General features: G+C 40.4%; 1 protein-coding gene across 1 annotated transcript in view; it reads left to right on the forward strand.

Moving 5' to 3' along the window:
- USP10 (ubiquitin specific peptidase 10) overlaps positions 1–26868 on the forward strand; it is a gene marked incomplete in the record, with an annotated part of 485306 nt that overhangs the window by 134910 nt on the left and 323528 nt on the right. The window contains 1 exon segment of the mRNA XM_053700867.1: positions 17568–17659. Coding sequence (XP_053556842.1) covers positions 17568–17659 — 92 coding nt within the window.

The following is a 26868-nucleotide window of genomic DNA, read 5'->3' on the forward strand; positions in this document are numbered from 1 at the left end:
AAGCAAGTTTACCAATTAACATTCTGGAACATTGAGCAATTCTTAGTGCTCTTCAGTCCTCGCCTCTATTGAAGGAGAATTGTATCCACTTCAAGAAGGACAACATCACAGTGGTGGCCTACATAAATCAAGGAGGTACCCGCAGTCCTGGGCAGAGAGGAATCAGTGCTCCCTGTCGAGTCACATACCAAGTGTCAACAACTAGAAGGCGGATTACCTCAGCTGTCAATTGGTTCATTGAGGAGTATGGTCTCTCCATCAGGACATAATTAGTGATCAAATGGGGCCTACCGGACATAGATCTGATGGCTTCCCACTTAAGTCACTAACTTACAAAGTATTGTGCAAGATCAAAATCCAAGGGCTCACATGATAGATACCTTGGTATGTACATGGGAGTTTCATCTAGCATACTGGTTTCCTCAGTTTATTATTCTTCCAAGAGTTATTGCTCGGATTAAACAGGAGTCGGCATCCATAGTATTAATTGCTCCAGCCTGGGTCGGCAGGACATGGTATGCAGCTCTAGTACAGGTGTCCCTCAGAGACCAGACCTGTTATCACAAGGATCTCAATTCTCTAAATTTGAAGATGTGGAGGTTGAACGTCTAGTTTTGACACAGATGATTCTCAGATCAGTGATTGAAACCTGTAACTCAAGATTTATCACAACATTTTGAAAGCATACTTTGTGTGGTGCTCTTCTAAAGGGTTCACATGGTGTTCCTTCCAAATCCCTAGAATTCTTCATTTCTTACAGGATGGCCTTGACATGGGGTTTATCAGCTAGTTCCCTGAAAGGTCAGATTTCTGCTTTCTGTTCTTTTTCATAGTAAGTTGGCTAATCTTCCTGATATTCAGACTTTTTTGTCCAGGCATTAGGTTTTACAACTGGCCTAATTATAACTTTTTCTCCAACCTGTACTTTGAAACTAGTTCTCTCAGTACTACAAGGTCCTCCCTTTGAACCAATGCACTACATTGACATAAAAATGTTGTCTTGGAAGGTACTTTTCTTGTTAGCAAGCTCTGCTGCAAGAAGAGTTTCTGAATTGTCAGCACTATCTTGTGATCCTCCAATTTTTATTTTTCACCAGGACAAGGCTGTATTTCTCTTGTAAAGGTGTATCCAGTCCACAGGTTCATCCATTACTTGTGGGATATTCTCCTTCCCAACAGGAAGCTGCAAGAGGACACCCACAGAAGAGCTGTCTATATAGCTCCTCCCCTAACTGCCACCCCCAGTCATTCTCTTGCAGCTCTCGACAAGAAAGGAAGTATCAAGAGAGATGTGGTGAATTAGTGTAGTTTTTTACCTTCAATCAAAAGTTTGTTATTTTTAAACGGTTCCGGCGTTGTACTGTTTTTACTCTCAGGCAGAAATTGAAAGAAGAATTCTGCCTGGAGGTTTGATGATCTTAGCGGTTTGTAACTAAGGTCCATTTCTGTTCTCACACATAACTGAAGAGTATGGAAAGAAAACTTCAGTTGGGGGGACGGTCTGCAGATTGCCTGCTTTGAGGTATGTTCAGTATATTTTTTTCTAGAGAGATAAGGTCTAGAAAATGCTGACAGTGCCTGGTATATTTGAGGTAAGCCTGATACAGTGATTTAACAGCAACTGGGATCATGCTTGCAAAAAAGGGTAATATTCATGTTAATACTCATATTACTTAGTGTAAAAACGTTTGCATGTTTTAGAGTAGGATGATAAATCTTTATTTTGGGGCCTAGTTTTCCACATGGCTTGTTAGATCACTCCTAAAAAGGCCCCCTGACTTTCAGTGCATGGTGGGAAGGGCCTTTTTTCGCGCATTTTAGGCGCAGTTAATCTTCAGACTGAGACATACAGCTTCCCTAAAGGAGTCCTCTGGCATCTAGGACCACTATAGAGTGTGTTTTTCCTGCAAAAAATCGTGTTTAAGAGCAGGTAGGGCCACAACAGAGCTGTGGCAGTGTGTTTGACTGTTTTTTAACGTTTTTTCCGTTTTTCTAATCCGTTTTGGGGCCTAAGGGGTTAATCATCCATTTGCAAGTGGGTGCAATGCTGCTTTAGTCTCTTATTCACACTGTAAAAATTTCTTTTTATCACTGTTTTGCAGTTTATGAGGTAGTTTTTTTCTTAAAGGCACAGTAACGTTTTTATTTAATTGCTTTTTCACATTTATTAAAGTGTTTTCCAAGCTTGCTGGTCTCATTACTAGTCTGTTAAACATGTCTGACATAGAGGAAACTCCTTGTTCATTATGTTTAGATGCCCCCTCTTAGAATGTGTACCAAATGCACTGACCTTTCTATAAGTTATAAAGACCATATTATGGGTATTAAGGATTTATCACCAGAGGTTTCTCAGACTGTCAAAAGGGAGGTTAAACCACCTAGCTCTCACAATGTGTCAGAACCTATATCTCCCGCGTAAGTGACGCCAATACCCTCACAATGTACAGAAGCCGAAGCAGGAGAGCTTCTATCTGTGGGTGACATTTCTGATTCAGGGAAGGCGTTAATCCAGTCTGACTCTGAAATGACAGCATTTAAATTTAAGCTTGAACACATCCGCTTGTTGCTCAAGGAGGTTTTAGCAACTCTGGATGACTGTGACACCATTGTAGTCCCAGAGAAATTGTGTAAAATGGACAAATACTTTGCAGTGCCTGTTTACACTGATGTTTTTCCAATCCCTAAGAGGTTTTCAGAAATTATTACGAAGGAATGGGATAGACCAGGTGTACCGTTCTCTCACCCTGTTGGATGATATCCTAGACAGGCTGAAAGCTCTTAAGTTAGCCAATTCATTTATTTCTGACGCCGTTTTTCATTTAACTAAGCTAACGGCTAAAAATTCAGGTTTTGTCATTCAGGCGCGTAGGGTGCTATGGCTTAAATCCTGGTCAGCTGACGTTACTTCAAAGTCTAAGCTTCTCAACATTCCCTTCAAAGGGCAGACCCTATTCGGGCCTGGACTGAAGGAGATCATTTCTGATATTACTGGAGGGAAAGGCCACGCCCTTCCCCAGGATAGGTCCAACAAATTAAGGACCAAACAGACTAATTTTCGTTCCTTTCGGAACTTCAAGAGTGGCGCAGCTTCAACTTCCTCTACTGCAAAACAAGAAGGAAATTGTGCCCAGCCCAAGCCAGTCTGGAGACCTAACCAGGCTTGGAGCAAGAGAAAGCAGGCCAAAAAACCTGCTGCTGCCTCTAAGACAGCATGAAGGAGTAGCCCCCGATCTGGGATCGGATCTAGTTGGGGCAGACTTTCTCTCTTCGCCCAGGCTTGGACAAGAGACGTCCAGGATCCCTGGGCTCTGGAGATTGTTTCCCAGGGATATCTTCTGGATTTCAAAGCCTCATCTCCAAAAGGGAGATTTCATCTCTCACAATTATCTGCAAACCAGATAAAGAGAGAGGCATTCTTACGTTGTGTTCAAGACCTTCTGGTCATGGGAGTGATCCACCCAGTTCCAAGGGAGGAACAGGGGCAAGGATTCTATTCAAATCTGTTTATAGTTCCCAAAAAAGAGGGAACTTTCAGACCAATCTTGGATCTCAAGATCCTAAACAAATTTCTCAGGGTCCCATCCTTCAAGATGGAGACTATTCGAACCATCCTACCTTTGATCCAGGAGGGTCAATATATGACTACCGTGGACTTAAAGGATGCTTATCTCCACATTCCGATACACAGAGATCATCATCGGTTTCTCAGGTTTGCCTTCCTAGACATGCATTACCAGTTTGTGGCTCTTCCCTTCGGGCTAGCCACGGCACCAAGAATCTTTACGAAGGTTCTAGGGTCCCTACTGGCGGTTCTAAGGCCATGGGGCATAGCAGTGGCCCCTTAACTAGATGACCTTCTGATACAGGCATCGACTTTTCAAATCGCCAAGTCCCATACGGACATTGTTTTGGCCTTTCTGCGGTCTCACGGGTGGAAGGTGAACGAAGAAAAGAGTTCTCTCTCCCCTCTCACAAGAGTTTCCTTCCTAGGAACTCTGATAGATTCAGTATAAATGAAGATTTTTCTGACTGAGGTCAGGTTGTCAAAGCTTCTAACTTCCTGCCGTGCTCTTTATTCCACTTCTCAGCCGTCAGTGGCTCAGTGTATGGAAGTAATCGGCTTAATGGTAGCGGCAATTGACATAGTTCCGTTTTCCCGCCTACATCTCAGACCACTGCAACTTTGCATGCTCAATCAGTGGAATGGGGATTACACAGATTTGTCCCCTCTGCTAAATCTGGATCAAGAGACCAGAGATTCTCTTCTCTGGTTTCTATCTTGGGTCCATCTGTCCAGGTGAATGAGCTTCCGCAGGCCAGAATGGACTATAGTGACGACAGATGCCAGCCTTCTGGGCTGGGGCGCAGTCTGGAACTCCCTGAAGGCTCAGGGTTCGTGGAGTCAGGAGGAAGCCCTCCTTCCGATAAACATTCTGGAACTAAGAGCGATATTCAATGCTCTTCAGGCTTGGCCTCAGCTAGCTGCGGTCAGGTTTATCAGATTTCAGTTGGACAACATCATGTCTGTAGCCTATATCAACCATCAGGGGGGTACAAAGAGCCCCCTGGCGATGTTGGAGGTTTCAAAGATAATTCTATGGGCAGAGGTTCACTCTTGCCATCTCTCAGCTATCCATATCCCAGGAGTAGAGAACTGGGAGGCGGATTTTTTAAGTCGGCAGACTTTTCATCCGGGGGAGTGGGAACTCTTTCCGGAGGTTTTTTGCCCAGTTGATTCATCTATGGGGCAAACCAGAACTGGATCTCATGGCGTCTCATCAGAACGCCAAGCTTCCTTGTTACGGGTCCAGGGATCCCAAGGCAGCGCTGATAGATGCTCTAGCAGCGCCCTGGTCCTTCAGCCTGGCTTATGTGTTTCCACCGTTTCCTCTGCTCCCTCGTCTGATTGCCAAGATCAAGCAGGAGAGAGCTTCGGTGATTTTGATAGCTCCTGCGTGGCCACGCAGGACTTGGTATGCAGATCTGGTGGACATGTCATCCTTTCCACCATAGACTCTGCCGCTGAGACAGGACCTTCTACTTCAAGGTCCTTTCAAACATCCAAATCTAATTTCTCTGCGTCTGACTGCTTGGAGATTGAACGCTTGATTCTATCAAAGCGTGGTTTTTCCCAGTCGGTCATTGATACCTTAATTCAGGCTCGAAATCCTGTCACCAGGAAAATCTATCATAAGATATGGTGTAAATATCTTCATTGGTGTGAATCCAAGGGTTACTCATGGAGTAAAGTCAGAATATTATCTTTTCTCCAGGAGGGATTGGAGAAAGGATTGTCAGCTAGTTCCTTAAAGGGACAGATCTCTGCTCTGTCCTTTTGCACAAACGTCTGGCTGAGGTTCCAGACGTTCAGGCGTTTTGTCAGGCTTTAGTTAGAATTAAGCCTGTGTTTAAACCAGTTGCTCCGCCATGGAGTTTAAATTTAGTTCTTAAGGTTCTTCAAGGGGTTCCGTTAGAACTTTCCCAGATAAAAGTTTAATATCTATGGAATGCAGAGGTTCAGTTTCTAGTAGCTATCTCCTCAGCTTGAAGAGTTTCGGAGTTATCTGCTTTACAGTGTGATTCCCCTTATCTGATTTTCCATGCAGATAAGGTAGTTTTGCGTACCAAACCTGGGTTTCTGCCTAAGGTAGTATCTAATAAGAACATCAATCAGGAGATTGTTTTTTCCTTCATTATGTCCTAATCCTTCCTCAAAGAAGGAAGTCTATTACACAATCTTGATGTGGTTTGTGCTTTAAAGTTTTATTTACAAGCTCCGAAGGATTTTGTCAAACATCTGCTTTGTTTGTTGTCTACTCTGGACAGAGGAGAGGCCAAAAGGCTTCGGCAACTTCTCTATCTTTTTGGCTAAGAAGTATAATACGCTTAGCTTATGAGACTGCTGGCCAGCAGCCTCCTGAAAGAATTACAGCTCATTCCACTAGATCGGTAGCTTCCACATGGGCTTTTAAAAATGATGCCTCTGTTGAACATATTTGTAAGGCGGCGACTTGGTCTTCGCTTCATACCTTTTCTAAATAATACAAATTCGATACTTTTGCTTCTTCGGAGGCTATTTTTGGGAGAAAGGTCTTACAGGCAGTGGTGCCTTCCGTTTAAGGTCCTGCCTTGTAACCCGTGGACTGGATACACCTTTACAAGAGAAAACAAAATTTATGCTTACCTGATAAATTTATTTCTCTTGTGGTGTATCCAGTCCACGGCCCGCCCTGTCATTTTAAGGCAGGTGTTTTTTATTTTTAAACTACAGTCACCACTGCACCCTATAGTTTCTCCTTTTTTCTTGCTTGTCTTCGGTCGAATGACTGGCGGTGGCAGTTAGGGGAGGAGCTATATAGACAGCTCTTCTGTGGGTGTCCTCTTGCAGCTTGCTGTTGGGAAGGAGAATATCCCACAAGTAATGGATGGACCTGTGGACTGGATACTCCACAAGAGAAATAAATTTATCAGGTAAGCATAAGTTTTGTTTTTGTACCAAATATGATTTTAATATCAAATTGTTGTTTCTTCTCTATGTCCAGACCCTGCTAACACTTAAGGAAATATTGTTTCCACCTCCAAGCTATTAGAGTTCAGAAAAACTTCTAGTATGTGCATTATTGTGGAAGTTATAAATGGCAAAAAGCAACCATGGTAACGTTGGCGTCTTGGCTTAAACAAGTGATTCACAAGGCTTACTTTGTGGCCTTCTTAACGTATTACATCTCATTCTACAAGAGCAGTAGCAACATTGTGGACTTTTAAGAATGATTCATCTTTGGGCAGATTTGCAAAGCTGCCACATGGTCTTCTCTGCATTCTTTCTTTTTCCAAATGTTATCGTTTTTATGTTTGCTTCTTGTCAAACAGCTTTTGACAGGAATGCCCTTCCGTCTGCATTGGCTGAATAGGAACTGACAGATTTTTCTCACACTTTCCGTAACATAGACTATGGTTGCACTGATACCATTTTTTTTTTTTTTTTTTTTAAAGACCGAGTACAAGTAAAGATACTTTTTTTTTTTTCTCAAAAACTCGCAGATGCTAATTACTGATACATATTTTTAAATGTCATGTGACCGTTTCCCAAGCACAATACAGACTAATGATTTAAAATAGCTTCTTTATACTTATGAAGAACTATAACTCAAGACGGTTTTATTTGCTCGTCTTCACAAAGTTGTAAAAACTCAACAGAACATGTTTAGAAATCAAAATATTTCAATAAAATATATTAACAACAATACATAACAAATGTAAAATCACAATTAACCAAAAATGCAGTACAGTTAAAAATATAACCGTGCACTGTTTAATAATGATGAACAACACTATGGGATTGATCAGTGATGGTGAACCTTGGCCCTCAAGATTTTTTCAGAACTACATAAGTGTGAACAGAGCATTGGTAAAGCTTACCAATCAAATGTAATCTAAATCTAGTCCTATAATTGTAGGATGTGTGTTCATAGGAATTAACTTAATTTGTCATATGAACACTCTTCCTGCAATTATATAAGCTAAGGATGTTCCTCAGAGTATGTTTTGAGCATAATTGTGCAAGATGAGAACTAGCAGTGTAACAGGAAATTTTACAATTCGAATACATTTTTCAAAAGTTAGTGGCAAGTTTTTTTTTTAAGGAACAGTAGCATCTCTGCATGTTCATCTATAAGTCTGTTTCTTTTATCAGTATGGATGTTTGCCACTAAGCTTTCACTTTCCACACTACTGCATGGGGCAGAAAGATATTTTTGGGCCATTAAATGAAAACTCAAGTAAAAATTAAACTTTCATTATTCAGATAGAGCATGCAATTTTAAACAACTTTCCATTTTACTTCCATTAACAAAATGTGCACAGTCTTTTTATATTTAAACTTTGAGTCACCAGCTCCTCCTGATCATGTGCAAGAATTCACAGAATAACCGTGTATGCATTTGTGATTGGCTGATGACTGTCACATGGTACGTGTATGCATTTGTGATTGGCTGGTGGAGTGGAAATAGACATATCTTTTAAAATTGTCAGACAAAAAATCTATTTATTTGAAGTTCAGACTATGGGCTATTGCATTGTCTTTTTATCTTGCATTTGCTGATTATGTAAATCTACTGTGTTGAATGGTCCTTTAATTCTCACTTTATTAACTGCCCAGTACTTCAGGGGTTTGTCTGAACGAGGCACAGTGATCTCTCCCAGGTAGGCTTCCAGCTGTGCAGTAGCAGCTTTTGGAGCACTGCTCTCAGACATACAATAATACAAATAACAATTTGTATTGGAAGAACAGAAGTGAACAATTTTTATTTAAGTCTCCACTTTAGCTTCAAATGAAATGGGAACATGAAGTTTGAAAAAAACTCGACAAGATGGCATATGGGTAAGATTTGGAGTTATCGTTTTAAGTATCTGTGCATTTGCATGAGTACAAGTTCTGGTGCCAGTACTTGGTATCGATACCGATACTAGTATCGGTGCAACCCTAACATAGACCATCTGCTTGGATATTAATCCCATATGTTATGGAGCAATGTGGACTATTTTTTTTTATGCTTGCCTGAATTTTCGTTCGCAATTATGATTGTCCACAGACCCTGCCTGTTCTAATGACACCTCTATAGACCCTGCTTTGCCTTTCCTACCTTTATTTTCCTTTTCTCTGCTCCGCTATACATGAAACAGAGAGGTGGGAGGGTTTTAAAGCTCTTGACCTACTCCTGGTGGCTGCAAATATTTCCCATATGTTATGGAGGATTCTGGACTATCATTAGGTAAGCATAAATTTAGTTTTTTGAATTTATCCCTTCTCCTTATACATTTACACTTGTTCATGAAAGGTTAGTATTAAATTAATTATTCATTTGACACATGAAACTCTTGTAAGTAAAGTACACATTAGAATGTGTCCTTGCAAAAATTTTGTATTTTTTATTTATTCTTTCAAAGACCATGATTTAAAACAATGGTAATCTTCTTGTGTATTCTTTAAACTCAGAGCCAATTGCATAACATGTTCGCTTTGGCTCTGGTTTGGATTCAATTATCTCAACTGTTACTGGAGGAAAGGGAGCTTTCCTCCCTCGGGATAAGAAAGCAAGGAAAGAATAGATTGGAAAATTTTTTTTTTTTTTGTTCCTCTTACCAAAAGACGGAATCATCCAAGCCTACCTAGAAACCAGGATCCTCCCGTGCCAAGACTAAGCAGAACTAAACATTCAACCCCAAATCTAAATCCACATGAAGTTGCGATCCTTGAATCAGAAGCTGTTCTTGTATGGGGATAGATTGTACATCACTCTGGTCCTTGTAAGGGTCTAAAGGCTACTGCAATAGCTTTGGCTTCTTAACTTAAACAGGTGATTCACAAGGCTTTCTTGGTGGCGGGAAAGTCCTCCACCCAAACATAGTTTATTCCACTAGAATAGTTGCTACCTCATAGGCTTTAAAAAAATGATGCATCATTGGAACAGATTTGCAAAGCTGCAACATGGTCTTCTCTACATACCTTTGCCAAATGTTACCAGTTTAATGTTGGGTTTTGTTTTTTTAACATTTTTTGACAGAAAAGTTCCTCAGGAAGCAGCGTCTGGCAAATAGGAACTGCCTTATTTTCTTTCAGGATGGTGAGAGTTCACAAGACACCGCTCTAGTTTATTTTTGGTGACTGTTATATTTGCACCTCTATAGACCCCGCTATGTTGTTTCCTACCTCTATATGTCTAATTTTATCTGCTCAGCTAAGCGGAGTAGTACATGGAGGAATAAACTTTTGTTGTTCTTTGCCTCCTTTTAGTGGTGGGAATTCAATCCCACTTATCAAGACTTGTGGACTCTCACCATCCTGAAAGCATACATTTTGTTTGAGGTGAAATACAATTATGTATGATTTTTTTCATTCTTTGATTAAATTGATGTGCATTTTGTGATTATTTTTTTTTATAGCTTATTTCTCATTTTATTTGTTATATAAGTATATTTAAACTTTGAATTTTGGTTCTTGCTGATCTATTTATGATGTACTAATGGATTTAATTTCCTTTGTTTTTATTTATTTCAATATATAAATGTATAATTTGAAAGCAGGCAGAGTGGCAGTACCTGGATCCTCAAATTCTTTTCTTAATCTTTCCAAGTCTATCAGGTGGCTGCAAGTGTCATGCCATTGATCAGTATTTGCTTACTGGTTGTGAAATGTATAGATATGATATACACACAATTTTATACACACAAAAAGTTATCCACATTTTGCCAGCTGATGTAATACTTTATAGTATTATAAAAAGTTTTATTTATAAATGTTACTTAAAGGGACAGTAAATGTAAAAATGTTTACCTAATTCTACACACAGTATGTAACATCAAGCGACAGCTTTAAATATCTAAAGATTTGATAGATTTTAGCCCTCAGTTGCACATAACTGGTCTCTTCTCCAGGCTTTTTGGATCTTGTCTTCTTTTTCGAAAGCGGTTTGCGGGTGCGCTGTCTTATCACAGCGCGCCCGATTGCGCTCCCACTCTGCTCTGGTAGCGTGTGTGAGCTGCATTTAGTTAAATAGCGTGATCGGGCTTGCTGTGATTTTACAAAGCTTTTGAAAAAGACATGATCAGAAGAACCTGGAGAGGAGACCAGGTAAGTGCAAATTTGAGGGATAAAATCTATCAAATCTTTTGACTTTTAAAGCTGTGTCTAAGATAATGTTACCTAATTCTGCACTAAGGGCTCGATTTATCAAGCCATGGCAGACATATGCGTACAACACTGCGCCCTGCCCGCGCACAGCCAATCCTGCACGGGCAGGAGCTTTCAATGGGAGATTGAATTTCTCCACCTAAGAGGTGGAGAAGAGGCTAGGATGACCGCTGCTTGATGAATTGACTGCAGGTTCTCTTGTGGGAAACTGCAGTCGTAGCGAGGCGAAGGGCTTGATAAATCGAGCCTTATGTGCAGAATTATGTAACATTTCCATCTAAAGGGGAGGAGAGTCCTCGGCTTCATTCATTACTAGTGGGAATTAAGAACCTGGCCACCAGGAGGAGGCAAACACACCCCAGTCAAAGGCTTAAATACCTCACCCAGTCATTCTTTGCCTTTCGTCACAGGAGGTGAGGTGGCAGAGAGGTGCCGGAATATCGAGGTCTCTTATGAGGGGTTCTACCCTTTGCTATGGGACAGGAGTTTAAGTATCCCTTCAAGCTTCTCAACTTGAGGGCCAGGGTGAACGTTAGTCCGGAGATTCCCTTTGCGACACCATCCCGACTCGTATTAACAGCTCCTTTAGCAATCGGCGTTGACGAGTTTCGCAGATTGCTTTCTGCTCTCAAGTCCATGTCAAGAGCGCAGCAGTGGGGCTTCTTCACTCCCGGTCTTAGGAGTCCGGGTCATAGGAGGTGGTGAATGCCCTGGCCATTGGTGGTTATAAAGGTGCCTGTTCTATTCTTTTGTCTAAAAGCTATGGAGGATTCTGACGCGTTAGAGTACTCCCTCTTTATCTAAGTCTTATACCTGTGTTTATTGTGAGGTTTTGGTAGACCAGCCTGCGCAACTTTGTTCCACATGCCTTGAGAAGGCTACGACTTCCAAACTTAAGAGAATGTCTAGCACTACTGAGCCATCCACCTCTTAAGGGTCTCCGTCCTGTGAGGTACGTTCCCCATTGGCATCCCCTATACCACATGCAGCGCCCCAGGGTCTGACTGTTACCCCTTTCGGGGGAAATTGCTTGGCCGCCGGACTTTGCAGACCAGCTTGAAACGGCAGTTGCTAAGGTGATCCCTGCTTTGCTGCGTTCTGCTAAGCGCAAGCGTAGAGCTTTTCATAGCGGCCCGACCCAGGAGTTTTGTCGGACGCCCCAGAGGGGTGGTACGATGACGAGGCCCAATCCGACGTGTCGGAAAGCAGCCCTTTCAGAGTTGGAGTCCGTGTCCTCTAAACCTCCGGCAGCGGAGGAACACGGTTTTTGGTTTAAACTTGCGTTTTTTGTTGAAGCAAGTGCTGGCTACCTTAGAGGTTCTGAAACCCAAACTACCAGAGGAGCCCTCCATTCCTAAGTTGGATAAGGTTTATGAGGACAGGGTGGTTCCCCAGACCTTCCCAGTTCCTGTCAAGATGGCGAACATTATTAAGAATGAGTGGGAGCGATTAGGTTCTTCCTTTTTCCCCTTCTCAATTTAAAAAGCTTTTCCCCGTCCTGGTGACCCAGCTAGAGTTGTGGGGGACCATTCTCAAGGTGGACGGGGCCATCTCCACGCTCGCTAAGCACACGATGATTCCTTTAGTGGATAGTTCTTCATTCAAGGATCCTTTGGATAAGAAGTTGGAAAACGTGTTCAGAAAGATGTTTCAAAACACGGGGTGTTTTTTTTAACCTGCAGCGGCGGTAGCTGGAGCTGCGTCATATTGGTGTAATGCATTATTTGATATGATTGAGGGTGAACCCTCTTTCGAAGAGGTGCAGGAAAAGATTAAGGCCCTAAAGGTGGCCAATATTTTAATTTGCGACGCTAATATGCAGATTATCTGCCTGAATGCCAAGGTGTCAAGGTTTTTCGGTTCTTGCACGCAGAGCTCTGTGGCTAAAATCTTGGTTGGCGGACATGACCTCTAAGACGACGCTGTTGTCTTTGCCTTTCAAAGGCTAAGACGACGCTGTTGTCTTTGCCTTTCAAAGGCAAGATCCTGTACAGTCCATGTCTGGACTCTATCATATCCACGGTTACAGAAGGTAAGGGTGCCTTCCTTTGCCAGGATAAGAAGGCAAAGCCTAAGAGTGCTAATTTTCGTCCCTTCCGCGGGGATAAAGTGCAACGAGCTCAGCCCGCCACAAAAGCGGACCAATCCAAGGGTGCCTGGAAGCCTGCTCAAGCTTGGAACAAGTCCAAGAAGCCTGCCGAGACTAAGTCCACATGAAGGGGCGACCCCCGACTGTTCGGCGGACCGAGTGTATGGCAGATTGTCTCTGTTCTTAGACGCCTGGTTGCAGGATGTTCAGGAACTGTGGGTTCTGGAGGTGGTCGACCAGGGCTACAGGATAGGGTTCAAGTCCTCTCCGCCCAGGGGCATATTCCTTCTGTCAAACTTGTCTTCAAGGCCGGAAAAAAGAGGCCTTTCTGGGTTGTGTGCAGGATTTCTCCGCTCTAGGGCTTATCATACTAGTACCCCAGGCAGAAAGGGGTCTAGGGTATTACTCCAATTTGTTTGTGGTCCCAAAGAAGGAGGGTACGTTCCGCCCGATTCTGGAACTCAAATGTTTAAACAAGTTTCTGTCCGTTCCATTGTTCAAAATGGAAACTATCAGATCCATTCTTCCTCTAGTTTTAGAGGGGCAGCTAATGACCTCTATATAGATTTGAGGGATGCCTACCTTCATGTCCGATTCACAGGGACCATGTCAGGTTCCTCAGATTTGCCTTTCTGGATCAGCATTTCCATTTCATGGCCCTCCCCTTCGGTTTGGCGATGGCCCTGAGTCTTTACCAAGGTCCTGAGGGCCCTTCTAACAGTGGCCAGATCCCAGGGCATCGCGGTGGCTCCCTATCTGGACGATATTCTGGTTCAGGCACCACCATACCATCTGGCAGAGGTCCACACCAGGGTCCTGCTGCAGTTACTTGAATCTCACGGTTGGAGGATCAATTTCGAGAAGAGTTCTCTGGTCCCCAGTACCAAATTGGAGTTCTTGGGCACAATCATAGACTGTGTCCATGAAGATCTTTCTCACGGACAAGCGTCGCTCAAAGATGGCGTCCACCTGTCTTGCCCTTCAGTCTACAGCGAGACCGTCCATAGCTCAGTGTATGGAAATGATTGGGCTCATGGTTTCCAGCATAGACGACATTCCATTCGCCAGGTTTCATCTCAGACCTCTTCAATGGTGCATGTTGAGACAGTGGAACGGCGATCATTCCGATCTGTCGCAGCGATGCGCAGACTCGGATTTCCCTCTCCTGGTGGATTTGCCCGGATCACCTGTCCATGGGGACATCCTTCCTGAGACCGTCCTGGGAGATTGTTACCACGGACACGAGTCTGGCGGAATGGGGAGCTGTTTTGGGTGCCAGGATTGCACAGGGGAAGTGGTCTTGTTTAGAGTCCCTTCTTCCAATAAATATTCTGGAGCTTCGAGCGATCTACAATGCTCTGGAGGCGTGGCCTCGTCAGAGACTATAGCTTTATCAGGTTCCAGAAGGACAATATCACCTCAGTGGCTTACATCAACCACCAGGGAGGCACAAGGAGCTCCCTTGCAATGAGGGAGGTGTCTCAGATACTGGAATGGGCAGAGACCCACAACTGTTCGCTCTCTGCAATCCACATCCTGGGTGTGGACAACTGGGAGGCGGATTTTCTAAGCAGGCAGACTTTTCACCCGGGGGAATGGTCTCTTCACCCCGAGGTGTTTGTGGAGATCTGTCTCAGATTAGGGACTCCAGAGATCAATATCATGGCGTCTAGATTGAATTGCAAGCTTCCCCGATACGGATCGAGGTCGAGGGACCCCCATCGGAGCTAATAGACGCATTGGCGATGCCTTGGGGGTTCGGTCTAGTATACATATTCCTTCCGTTACCGCTTCTTCCTCGTGTAGTGGCACGTATAAAGCAGGAGAGAGCGTCCTCCATTCTTATTGCTCCTTCGTGGCCAAGGAGGACGTGGTTCGCGGATCTGGTAGGGAGGTTATCCTTTCCGCTGTGGAGGTTACCCTGTCGCAGGGATCTGCTGGATCAGGGTCCTTTTCAACATCAAAATCTTGATTCTCTGAGGCTGACTGCATGGAGATTGAACGCTTAGTCTTGGCAAAAAGGGGTTTTACGGAAAATGTGATTGACACACTGGTCCAGGCAAGAAAGGCGGTCACTCTTTGCATCTATCATAAGGTGTGGAGGACTTGTCCTGGTGTGAGACTCATGGCTACCCTTGGCACAGGGTGTGGGTATCAAGGATTTTGTCCTTTCTTCAAGATGGATTGGAGAAGGGTCTCGCCGCTAGTTCCCTAAAGGGGCAAATTTTGGCTTTATCTCTTCTGTTACACGGGAGACTCGCTAATATCCCTGACATACAATCCTTTGTTCAGGCTCTATCTCGAATCAGGCCTGTCTTTAAGCAGTCTGCTCCTCCTTGGATCTTAAACTTGGTACTTAAGGTCTTGTAGAAGGTCCCGTTTGAACCTATGCATTCTCTTGACATAAAAATTCTATCATGGAAGATACTCTTTCTGTTGGCCATTGCATCGGCACGCAGAGTTTCTAAACTGGCGGCCTTGCAATATGAGCCCCCCTATCTGGTGTTTCATGCAAATAAGGCTGTTCTTCGCACGGCTGTGGGGTTTCTCCCCAAGGTGGTGTCTAACCGCAACATCAATCAAGAGATGGTCGTTCCTTTATGTCCTAATCCTCCTCCTAACTATTTTTGTCGTGTATTCAGGGAAGCAGCGTTCAGAGGACTTCTTCTACTTCTTTGTCTTTTTGGCTGAGGTGACTGATCCGCTTGGCCTATGAGACAGTGGGACACAAGCCTCCTCAAAGGATTACGGCTCATTCCACTAGAGCGGTAGCTTCATCTTGGGCCTTCAAGAATAAGGCTTCTATGGAGCAGATTTGCAAGGCGGCTACCTGGTCCTCCTTGCATACCTTCAGTAAGTTTTACAAATTTTACGTTTTTGCTTCTGTTGAAGCGGTTTTTCGGAGAAAGGTTCTACACGCTGTGGTGCCCTCAGATTAAGGGTCTGCCTTTTACCCTCCTGGTTTCATTCAGTGTCCTCTAGAGCTTGGATATATATTCCCACTTGTAATGAATGAAGCCGTGGACTCTCCTCCCCTTTAGATGGAAAACATAAATTATGCTTACCTGATAATTTTATTTCCATCGATGGGAGGAGAATGAGTGGGGGAGGTATTTAAGCCTTTGTCTGGGGTGTCTTTGCCTCCTCCTGGTGGCCAGGTTTTTAATTCCCACTAGTAATGAATGAAGCCGTGGACTCTCATCCCCTCGATGGAAATAAAATGATCAGGTAAGCATAATTTGTTTTTTTTACATTTACTGTCCCTTTAAGCTTGCCAAAGCACACATTAATTGCATGGTTTAACATACATGGATTTAAATATAATTTGTGTAACAACATTTAAAATATTAGTTTAATATTGGCTTATAGATTAGCCTGTGATCTGTATGTCCACTAAATGTGTCCTGTAAAGAACACTGCATATGTGTATGTATTATATAAACACACATATACAAGTGTGTACATTAACAATGTTCTTCCCAGACCTCTTAAGGGCTAGATTACGTGTGGAGCACTAACAGTTATGCGCAAGCAAAAAAGGAGTTTATTTGCTCGTATTACAAGTTGAAAGTAAACTTGACGGCTTGAGCACAATTAAAGTTAACGCACGTCAGGTTAGCGCGTCCTAAAAAAACTCTTGTTAACTGTTTAGCGAAACAAGTGTCACAAAACATTGCAAAGTACAGTTGCTCATAACACTACAAAAATTATTTTAAAAAAATGTTTCACTAAAAAATGTATATGGACTCCGATACAAGGTATTAGAAACAATGTTAACAGGCCGACAGTAAGTTAGAAAAAAAATTGAACAGTTTTTTTTTTTGTTCCTGTGCTAAAGAGCCATCTAGGCTTGCGTCAAGCAGAGCATTTAGTTCCCTTTGGTTCAGCCGAGCTATGTTTAGCAGGCTCTCAATCCCACTGATAACACACAGCTCTGAGGCTTGTCTGCATTATAGCGTGTGTGCTTACAAAGTACTTGGACATCTTCCACTAGATGAACAAGAATGACTGTCTACTCTATGAGAAAAAACCAAAGCTACCAGGATAGTAGAAAAATATGTAACAGACTGTCACATGACCAGAACCCCCGATCAGATGAAATGAACATTCATATTTACCCCAATTGTTATTGATCTGTTTTCTTGTAACTTTGGCAACAGCCGCAACACATGTAATAATGTTATGCTAATAAAGTATTCTTGACTTGATGTGCACAGTGACCTATAGATCAGTAACCACACACATGGATTGGCAGCTGTACTTGGTATTCTTAAAGGGATCGTGCTGCTAGGCCCTCACTTGATGATTTGGCAGTCCAGATCTTGGCTTAGAGATCCATAAACTCGGCAAACTTGTTATCAAACTATACAGTGTATTATGGGGCAACTGATTGTTGTATGTATTTATGTGAATGCTGAAGGATTCCAGAATATGATCGGTGGATTAGTGGCTTCACTCAGGCAGCCTCAGATAATGCGACCAATCATCACCACTGTCTGGACACGCTCCCACTATATTGTTTTTAAGGTTGTTTAGAGTGCTGGCTTTTATGAGTGTTTATGCGTGGATGTTTAAACTCTTGTGCATATGCACTCTTACCACATTATGTATAAACGTGCACCTTGACAAAACTCAGGAGTAATTACCATAAGCTCAGTGACTCACTCACTAAATTATTCTGAAAATTGTGATTTAATGTTAGCTCCTGGATTTTTAACACATTGTCTGTAAAACCTTATAAATCTAAGCAAAATTGAATATTTAATGTTACTCTTGTCTACTTTACAGAGCTCCTGGAGAACGTAAAGCTTGTCCATAAGCCAGTATCATTACAGCCACGAGGACTAATCAACAAAGGAAACTGGTGCTATATCAATGCTGTATCCTTTTATGCCTGTCGCTAAATGTGTTTTAATATTCAAGTACCACTTCCAAGAGGTCTTCAGTGAATAATGAATAGGGTAGAGGAGTTGTGATTGAAAGTGTATAAGATGTGGCTTTTCCTAATGTGAGTTTGTTTTTTTGGCAAGAGATAAATCGTAGAACCTGAGGAACCGAAAATGTATAGCTAGAAAAAGGAGGCATCCAGTTCATAACCATACAAATTGGGATAGTACACCTTCCACCTTCTCCAAGTATGTGTACGGCAGGACGTTGGTATTAATACCCTGTGCCTGTTGGACATAGGTACTACATCACAGGGTACTTTGCTCAGCGAACCCTGTTAACGTAGTACTTACATTCAACCTTCTGCCCCATGCTGCAGTCCTGGCTTTGGCAGCTAAGACTGCAGCCAGAGGCAGAAGGCATCTGCCTTCATATGGTAAGGGAGTGCTAATCATGCTCCCTTTACCATATGAAGGCAGATCGCCGATGCAAACAGTTGCAGTCTGTGTCATGGTCTGCATCAACTTGAGTTGGTGGAGTGGGTGGGAAGTAGGGAGGTGGGCAGGCGGCACATTGCAGGTGGGGGGAGGGGAGGAATGGGGGTTACCTACCTACAGAAAAAAAATGTTTAGTGAGGGGGATGGATGGGTTCCCTACACTACAGAAAGGGGTGAGGGAGGGGCCCTACAAGCAATCGATTGTGTGTGTGTGGGGGGGGGGGGTGGGTATAGCTACACTACAGAAAAATTATATATATATATATATATATATATATATATATATATATATATATATATATATATATATATATATATATATATATATATATATATATATATATAATTTTTTTTTTATTTTTTTTTTGTTTTGTGCTGCCCTAGGCACTCAAAACTCTGCTGCCCCACCACCCTAGCTTTTAGGCCTTTTTTGGTCTGGGTGTTTCAAGACTTTTTTTTTTTTTTTTTTAATTTCATTGCATTTTCAAAGTAAATATTCACCACAGCTAGTAAAACACTTGCATACACTCAGGTTGGTTGAATTAAGCCTGCATGCATGCACCTCAGAAGGTTTGGAGGGAGAGAAAAAAGGGAGAAAGATAAAAATTTGTGCTAGTGGAAAAAATGGAGGGAGATGAAAGAAAGGAGGGAGATGAGAAAAGAAACGCACTCTGACTGTCTGACACACAATTATACTCACAAACTCTTACATTCTCTCACAGACACATAAACACTCTTCTACCCTATCTCATACACTCCCTCTTTTTCTAAGGCACTGACATTTTCCCTCACCCTCCCACACACAGCCCAGGAATAGAAATAATTTTATGGGGATTTTTCCTTTATTTTTGTTTTTATTTCATATTTCTTTCATGTAATTGGCAAGAGTCCATGAGCTAGTGACATATAGGATATACAATCCTACCAGGAGGGGCAAAGTTTTCCAAACCTCAAAATGCCTATAAATACACCCCTCACCACACCCACAATTCAGTTTTACAAACTTTGCCTCCTGTGGAGGTGGTGAAGTAAGTTTGTGCTAAGATTTCTACGTTGATATGCGCTTCTCAGCATTGTTGAAGCCCGATTCTCTCAGAGTACAGCGAATGTCAGAGGGACGTGAAGGGAGTATCACTTATTTGAATACGATGATTTCCCTAACGGGGGTCTATTTCATAGGTTCTCTGTTATCGGTCGTAGAGATTCATCTCCTACCTCCCTTTTCAGATCGACGATATACTCTCAATTTACCATTACCTCTACTAATAACTGTTTTAGTACTGGTTTTGCTATATGTGGATGGGTGTCTTTTGGTAAGGATGTTTCTTTCATGTAATTAGCAAGAGTCCATGAGCTAGTGACGTATGGGATATACATTCCTACCAGGAGGGGCAAAGTTTCCCAAACCTCAAAATGCCTATAAATACACCCCTCACCACACCCACAATTCAGTTTTACAAACTTTGCCTCCCGTGGAGGTGGTGAAGTAAGTTTGTGCTAGATTCTTCGTTGATATGCGCTTTGCAGCAGGCTGGAGCCCAGTTTTCCTCTGAGTGCAGTGAATGTCAGAGGGATGTGAAGAGAGTATTGCCTATTTGAATACCATGGTCTCCTTCTACGGGATCTATTTCATAGGTTCTCTGTTATCGGTCGTAGAGATTCATCTCTTACCTCCCTTTTCAGATCGACGATATACTCTTATATACCATTACCTCTACTGATTCTCGTTTCAGTACTGGTTTGGCTATCTACTATATGTAGATGAGTGTCCTGGGGTAAGTAAATCTTATTTTTTGTGACACTCTAAGCTATGGTTGGTCACTTTATATGTAAAGTTCTAAATATGTCTTTAAACTTATATTTGCCATGATTCAGGATAATCAGTATTCCTTTATAATTCAGACTGTCGGTTTCATTATTTGGGATAATGCATTTTAATTCAATTTATTTTTCATTACCTTGAAAATTCTCAATTGACCATTTTCCCTGCGTGCTGTTAGGCTCGCGGGGGCAGAAAATGTTTCTTTTTATTGCGTCATTCTTGGCGCAGACTTTTTTGGCGCAAAATTTTTTGTCATTTCCGGCGCCGTAGTTGACGCCGGAAGTTGTATTCTGTAAACGTCATTTTTTGACGCATGTGTATTCAGACATTTTTTTCCCGCCAAAAAATGTGGGCGTCGGTTTCGGCATCAGAGGATGATGTGGTTATTTAAATCTCACTTTTTTATTGCTTCTGGTTTTTAGAAGCTTATTATTTTGCATTTCTTTTCCCATTCCTGAAACTGTCATTTAAGGAATTTGATCATTTTGCTTTAAATATTGTTTTTTTCTATTACATATTGCAAGATTTCACTGTTCCTGTTTCAAAATCGTTCTAAGGGATTCCTTTTGACTGAAGTTCAGTCGTATCAAAGCTAAGTTCATTTATTTTAAAAATGTTATGAATGTTTTTTCTTTAGCTATGGTTTGTAATAAGTTATCATGATAAACATTTACATGCAGAATCTGTTATTATTTATGCTTTATATATTTGCTATTCTTTTTACATCTTATGTACAAGAATTACTTAGAAGATTTATAAGAATGTTTTTCTGATTCTATTTTAAAGGCTTTGTCTGACATCGTGCCTTCTAATAAAAATTTTTAGGTCTTTTTCAAACATCTTTTTTAATTATTGAAGTTTCAAATGACCAACTACATAATGATTTATCCTTCTCTGATGATGATTTTTCTCATTTCAGAATTTTCTTCATCAGATATTGACACTATCAAATCCACTTTTTTATTTTTTAAAGTACATTTGTTCTTTGTTGAAAAGGTGTTGATTATTTTGGATATTAAGGTAATTAGTTCTTTCAAGACTAACTAACATTTTATTTCTGCTTATTTTCAGAGGTTTTTTCCAGTTCCTCATACTAGGGAATGGAATAGGCTGGGAATTTTCTTTTATTCCTTCTTTAAAGGTTTTAAATTATATTCTTTGCCGGCAGTTCATTTCAATTTTGATGGTTCTCCAATTTAATGGGGCTATCTCTACTCCTGCTAATTATGCTATTGTTTCTATAGCAAAATAGTATTTATTTTTCCTTTAGGTGGTTGTATCCTATTTAAGGAAAATTATTTTTCAGGTATTTTTCTTGGACCTGTGTTTTATTTGAATGATGTTGCAATTGCTTAATTTTTTCTGTTTACTTTAAAATCAAGTATCAGATTATGTTTTTATTTAGCATTGTTAAGGGACAAAATCTACTGCTCATTTGAGGTTCAGACTGGGTGCTGTTGCATTTGTCTTGTTGTCTTGCATTTATTTATGCAAGTCTGGTGTGTTGACTGGTCTTTTAACTGAATTAACATGCTAATAATTACATTTGTATCTTCATTTTATTGAATATTTTCACAAATGAGGTTTTAATCTATGTCTTTAGCTGTTTTTAGCTAGAAGAATTTTGTGATTTCTAAAAAATCCTTATTTCTTTTTTTTCCAAGATAATCAATTATTTGGTTCATTTTGGATTCAATTCTTAACTGTTACTCGGGGCCTCAAGATTGAGTTCTAAGACTAAAACTTTAAGCTTATTTTAGTTTGGTTGTTCTTACTAAGGAACACAATTCTAATTCTTATCCAAGTAACATGTTTTTAATTGGAAGTTTTTTGGTTCTATTCGGTCCAAATTTCTTAGATTTTGGTACAGAATAAAATTTAGAGTTAAACAGTCTATGAGAAGTCTTTTTCTCTCTATTATATTCCAGCTATTCCAGTAAGGCTAACATCTTCCTATATATTTTGGGTAATGTTGAAGTGCGGCTGATCTACTGTTGGGGCTCAAGCGCTGCTCAGATCTGGAATCTTCTGGGGTATTTATTCCAGTTCCATTTTTAGGAACTGGGTTTTGGGGTTTTTATTCAAAACTATTCATTGTTCCAAAGATAGAAAATCTTAATTATGTACCATCTTTTAGATTGGTATTTATATGGTCTATTCTGCCTTTTTTTGGTCAGTGATAGCATTATTTGTTTTCATTAGATACAATAGATGCATATCTTCATTTTCTGTTTTCATTCAGATTATTTTTATTTTCTGAGACTACGGAATCTCATATGATTCAACTTTGTTTTTTCAAGACATGGTTAGAGGATCTTTTTATCAAAAGCTCTTGATTCCTCACACAAGGGTCACCTTTTTTAGGTTTCCAGATAGATTGTGTCACTGTCTTTGTCTCTAACAGACAAGTGACTTTTTTATTGGGTTCTGTCTGTCGGTGCCTTCAGTTTCTATTATTTCCTTCAGTTGCTATATATGCATGGAAATTTAGGTCTTATGGCTGCAGCATTGGATTTAATTCCCTTTGTTCATTTTCATAGAAAACCTTTCCAGTTTTTTATGCTGAATAATGGTGCAGGGATTCTAGGATTTCACTTTTTAAATCTTCAAATTCTATGTTTATCTATCTTTGATTCGGTGGTTAAGATCACCATCATTTAGTTCTACAGGTCTCTTCGATTCTTTCAACCTGGACCATGATCTCTATAGATGCGAGTCTTTTAGGTTGGGAGGCTGTCTGAGGTTCTCTGTCAGCACAAGGGGTTTGGAAATCTCAGGAGGCGAGATTACCATTTGATATTTTGGAACTCCGTGCATTCCCAGAGTTCTTCAGTTGGTTTCTTTTGAAGAAGAGACGTTTATTGTTTTTTTCAGACATTATCACATCTGTGGTGTATGTCAATCATCAGGGTGTGATTACCAGTCTTTAGACTGTGACAAAAGTATCTCGGCTATTTGCTTGGGCTAAATCCAGCTCCTATCTAAATTCTGGGGTCCTTTTCCCAGGTATAGACGTTTGGGAAGCGGATTATCTCTGTTAATCAAGCTTTACATCCGGGAGAATGGTCTCTTTACCCAGATATGTTTTTCAATTTTTCTGATGTGAGGGCTTCCAGAAATGGATCTGTTGGCCTCTCGTCTTATCAAGGAACTTCCCAGGGGCCTATTTCAGGTCCGGGGATCCTCAGGCGGAAGTAGCGTATGCATTGACACTTCCTTGGAATTATCATTCTGTCTATATCTTCCGCCTCTAGTTCTTCCAAAATTCTAATGGAGCGTTCGTTTTGTACTGCTGGTGGTTCCATTATGGCCTCACAGGTTTTGGTATGTGGATCTAATTCGGATGGCCAATTGCCAACCTTGGACATTTCCGTTAAGACCAGACCTATCTCAAGGCCCATTTTTCCATCAGGATCTCAATTCATTTAATTTGAAGGTATGGAGATTGAACGTTTGATTCTTAGTCATAGAGGTTTCTCTGACTCGGTGATTAATACTATGTTACAGGTTTGTAAATCTGTCTCTAGAAAGATTTATTATCGAGTTTGGAAGACTTACATTTCTTGGTGTTCTTCTCATAAATTCTTTTAAAAGAATCTAAATACGTGGAGTGTAGGTGGCGCTAGAAGTACACTAAGTATACCAAGCTATGGGTTAATAAACTAAAGTCAAAAATAGCCCAACACAATATGTTTCTTAGGTCAGACTGAAACTTCCGTATAAACTTCCGTGTAAACTGTCTGGTTGAATAAGTAGAAATACATACAACTGATTATGAATTTTGTACAAATTTATTCTTTGTTGAAATAGTATAAAAAATAGTCTAAAAAAAATCAAACTCTCTCATACAATTGGCCCACACTCTTCAATCGCAACAACTTTCAGGTCAAAATAGCTCTCTGGTCAAAATAGCTACCACAAATACAATAGCGATACTAAAACAATTCAATACTAAAATAATGCTAAAACAATGTAGTGAAAAATACAGTCGTCTAAGACCAATTAGCACAAATGAATAATTTAGGCAGTTTGATTATAGTATAACTTTCTGGCTGTGGTTATATTTCCTTTACAAGTCTCTGCTCGTTAAACACTTTCTCCCATTATGGCCACAATCAAACAAAGGCCTGTCTCCAATGGGTTATGGCAAACCCGTGATTCAAATTGTTCTTATAATACGCCCTGTCACAGAGGAGAATCCGGCTTTCACCTTTGCAAAAAAGGGGGGTTCCTCAGTTTAAAGTCAGCAGTCTTATGCAAAAAGGGGATTCCCCAGTGTCAGATCGGCAGTCTTTTGAGGGTTCCCAAATAGGAACAATAATAGCAGACACCAGAGTCTATTTTAATTAAACTCCCACAGACAATCTTAGTCCGGTTTAGATGTTATTTAGCGGGGGGAGCTATTAACAGTACAGATACTCTCACCTGCTACTCCTTGTCTGGGTATGTCAGCTCCGGGGGATCGAACCTAGGATCCCCAGAGCTGAGGGCTAGGATGTTACCTCTAAGCTACTTACTGTTGATATAACTATGTCAGAATATCAATTGTATATATTCTTCTTTTCTTTCATGTAATTAGCAAGAGTCCATGAGCTAGTGACGTATGGGATATACATTCCTACCAGGAGGGGCAAAGTTTCCCAAACCTCAAAATGCCTATAAATACACCCCTCACCACACCCACAAATCAGTTTTACAAACTTTGCCTCCTGTGGAGGTGGTGAAGTAAGTTTGTGCTAGATTCTACGTTGATATGCGCTCCGCAGCAGGTTGGAGCCCGGTTTTCCTCTCAGCGTGCAGTGAATGTCAGAGGGATGTGAAGAGAGTATTGCCTATTTGAATTCAATGATCTCCTTCTACGGGGTCTATTTCATAGGTTCTCTGTTATCGGTCGTAGAGATTCATCTCTTACCTCCCTTTTCAGATCGACGATATACTCTTATATATACCATTACCTCTACTGATTCTCGTTTCAGTACTGGTTTGGCTTTCTACAACATGTAGATGAGTGTCCTGGGGTAAGTAAGTCTTATTTTCTGTGACACTCTAAGCTATGGTTGGGCACTTTTATATAAAGTTCTAAATATTTGTGTTTAAACATTTATTTGCCTTGATTCAGGATGTTCAACGTTCCTTATTTTCAGACAGTCAGTTTCATATTTGGGATAATGCATATGGATAATTCAATTTTTTCTTACCTTAAAATTTGACTTTTTTTCCTGTGGGCTGTTAGGCTCGCGGGGGCTGAAAATGCTTCATTTTATTGCGTCATTCTTGGCGCGGACTTTCTTGGCGCAAAAATTTTCTTGTCATTTCCAGCGTCATACGTGTCGCCGGAAGTTGCGTCATTTTTTTGACGTTTTTGCGCCAAAAAATGTCTGCGTTACTGGATGTGGTGCCATTTTTGGCGCCAAAAGCATTTAGGCGCCAAATAATGTGGGCGGCTTTTTTGGCGCTAAAAAATTCGAGCGTCATTGTTGTCTCCACAATATTTAAGTCTCATTATTTATTGCTTCTGGTTGCTAGAAGCTTGTTCATTGGCATTTTTTTCCCATTCCTGAAACTGTCATTTAAGGAATTTGATCAATTTTGCTTTATATGTTATTTTTTCTATTACATATTGCAAGATGTCTCAAATGGACTCTGAATCAGAAGCCACTTTTGGAAAAACGCTTAACTGAGTTTCAGTTCTACCAAAGCTAAGTTCATTTATTTTAAATGTTATAAATGTTTATCTTTAGCTATGGTTTGTAATAAGATATTATGTTATACTTTTACTTGCGGAATCCATTAGTATTTATGCTTTATATATTTTCTTTTCTTACAAGAAATATTTAGAAGACTTATAAGAAATATTTTTCTGATTCTATGTTAAAGGCTTTGTCTGACTTCGTGCCTTCTAATAAAATTTTTAGGTCTTTTTCACTTTTTTAATTATTGAAGTTTCAAATGACCAACAACATACTGATTTATCCTTCTCTGATGATGTTTTGTTCAGAAATTTTCTTCATCAGATATTGACACTAACAAATCTACTTTTTTATTATTTTTCAATTATTAAAGTACATTTGTTCTTTGTTGAAAAGGTGTTGATTATTTTGGATATTAAGGTAACTAGTTCTTTAAGACTAGCTGACATTATTTCTGCCTATTTATTTCTTTAGAGGTTTTCTTTCCAATTCCCTATACTAGGGAATGGAATAGGCTGAGAATTTTCTTTTATTCCTTCTTCAAAAAGGTTTTAAACTATATTCTTTGCCAGCAGTTAAACTCAATTTGGAGGGTTCTCCAATTTATTGGGGCTATCTCTAATTCTACTAATTATGCTATTGTTTCTATAGCAAAATAGTATTTATTTTCCTTTAGATAGTTGTATCTTATTTATGGAAAATTATTTAGTTTCAGGTCCTTTTCTTGGTCCTGTGATTTATTTGGATATTGCAATTGCTTCATTTTCTCTGTTTACTTTAAGATCAAGTATCAGATTATGATTTATTTTAGCATTGTTAAAGGGACAACATTTACTAGACTAGGTGCTGTTGCATTTGTCTTGTTGTTTTGCATTTATTGATTATGCAAGTCCACTGTATTGGCTGGTCCTTTAAACTGGACTATCATGCTAATAATTTAATTTCTGTCTTCATTTTATTGAATATTTTCGCAAATTAGGGTTAATCTATGTCTTTAGCTTTTTTAGCTAAAAAATCCATATTTCCTTTGTTCTAAGATAATCAATTAATTGTTTTATAATTGGATTCAATTCTTAACTGTTACTCTGGGCTTCAAGGTTGAGTTCTAAGACTAAAACTTTAAGCTTATACTAGTTTGGTTGTTCTTATTAAGGAACGAATTCCTGACTTCTTTCCCAAGTAACATGTCTATA

The sequence above is a fragment of the Bombina bombina genome, chromosome 1 (assembly GCF_027579735.1).
Source record: "Bombina bombina isolate aBomBom1 chromosome 1, aBomBom1.pri, whole genome shotgun sequence".
In the NCBI taxonomy this organism is placed as follows: Eukaryota; Metazoa; Chordata; class Amphibia; order Anura; family Bombinatoridae; genus Bombina; species Bombina bombina.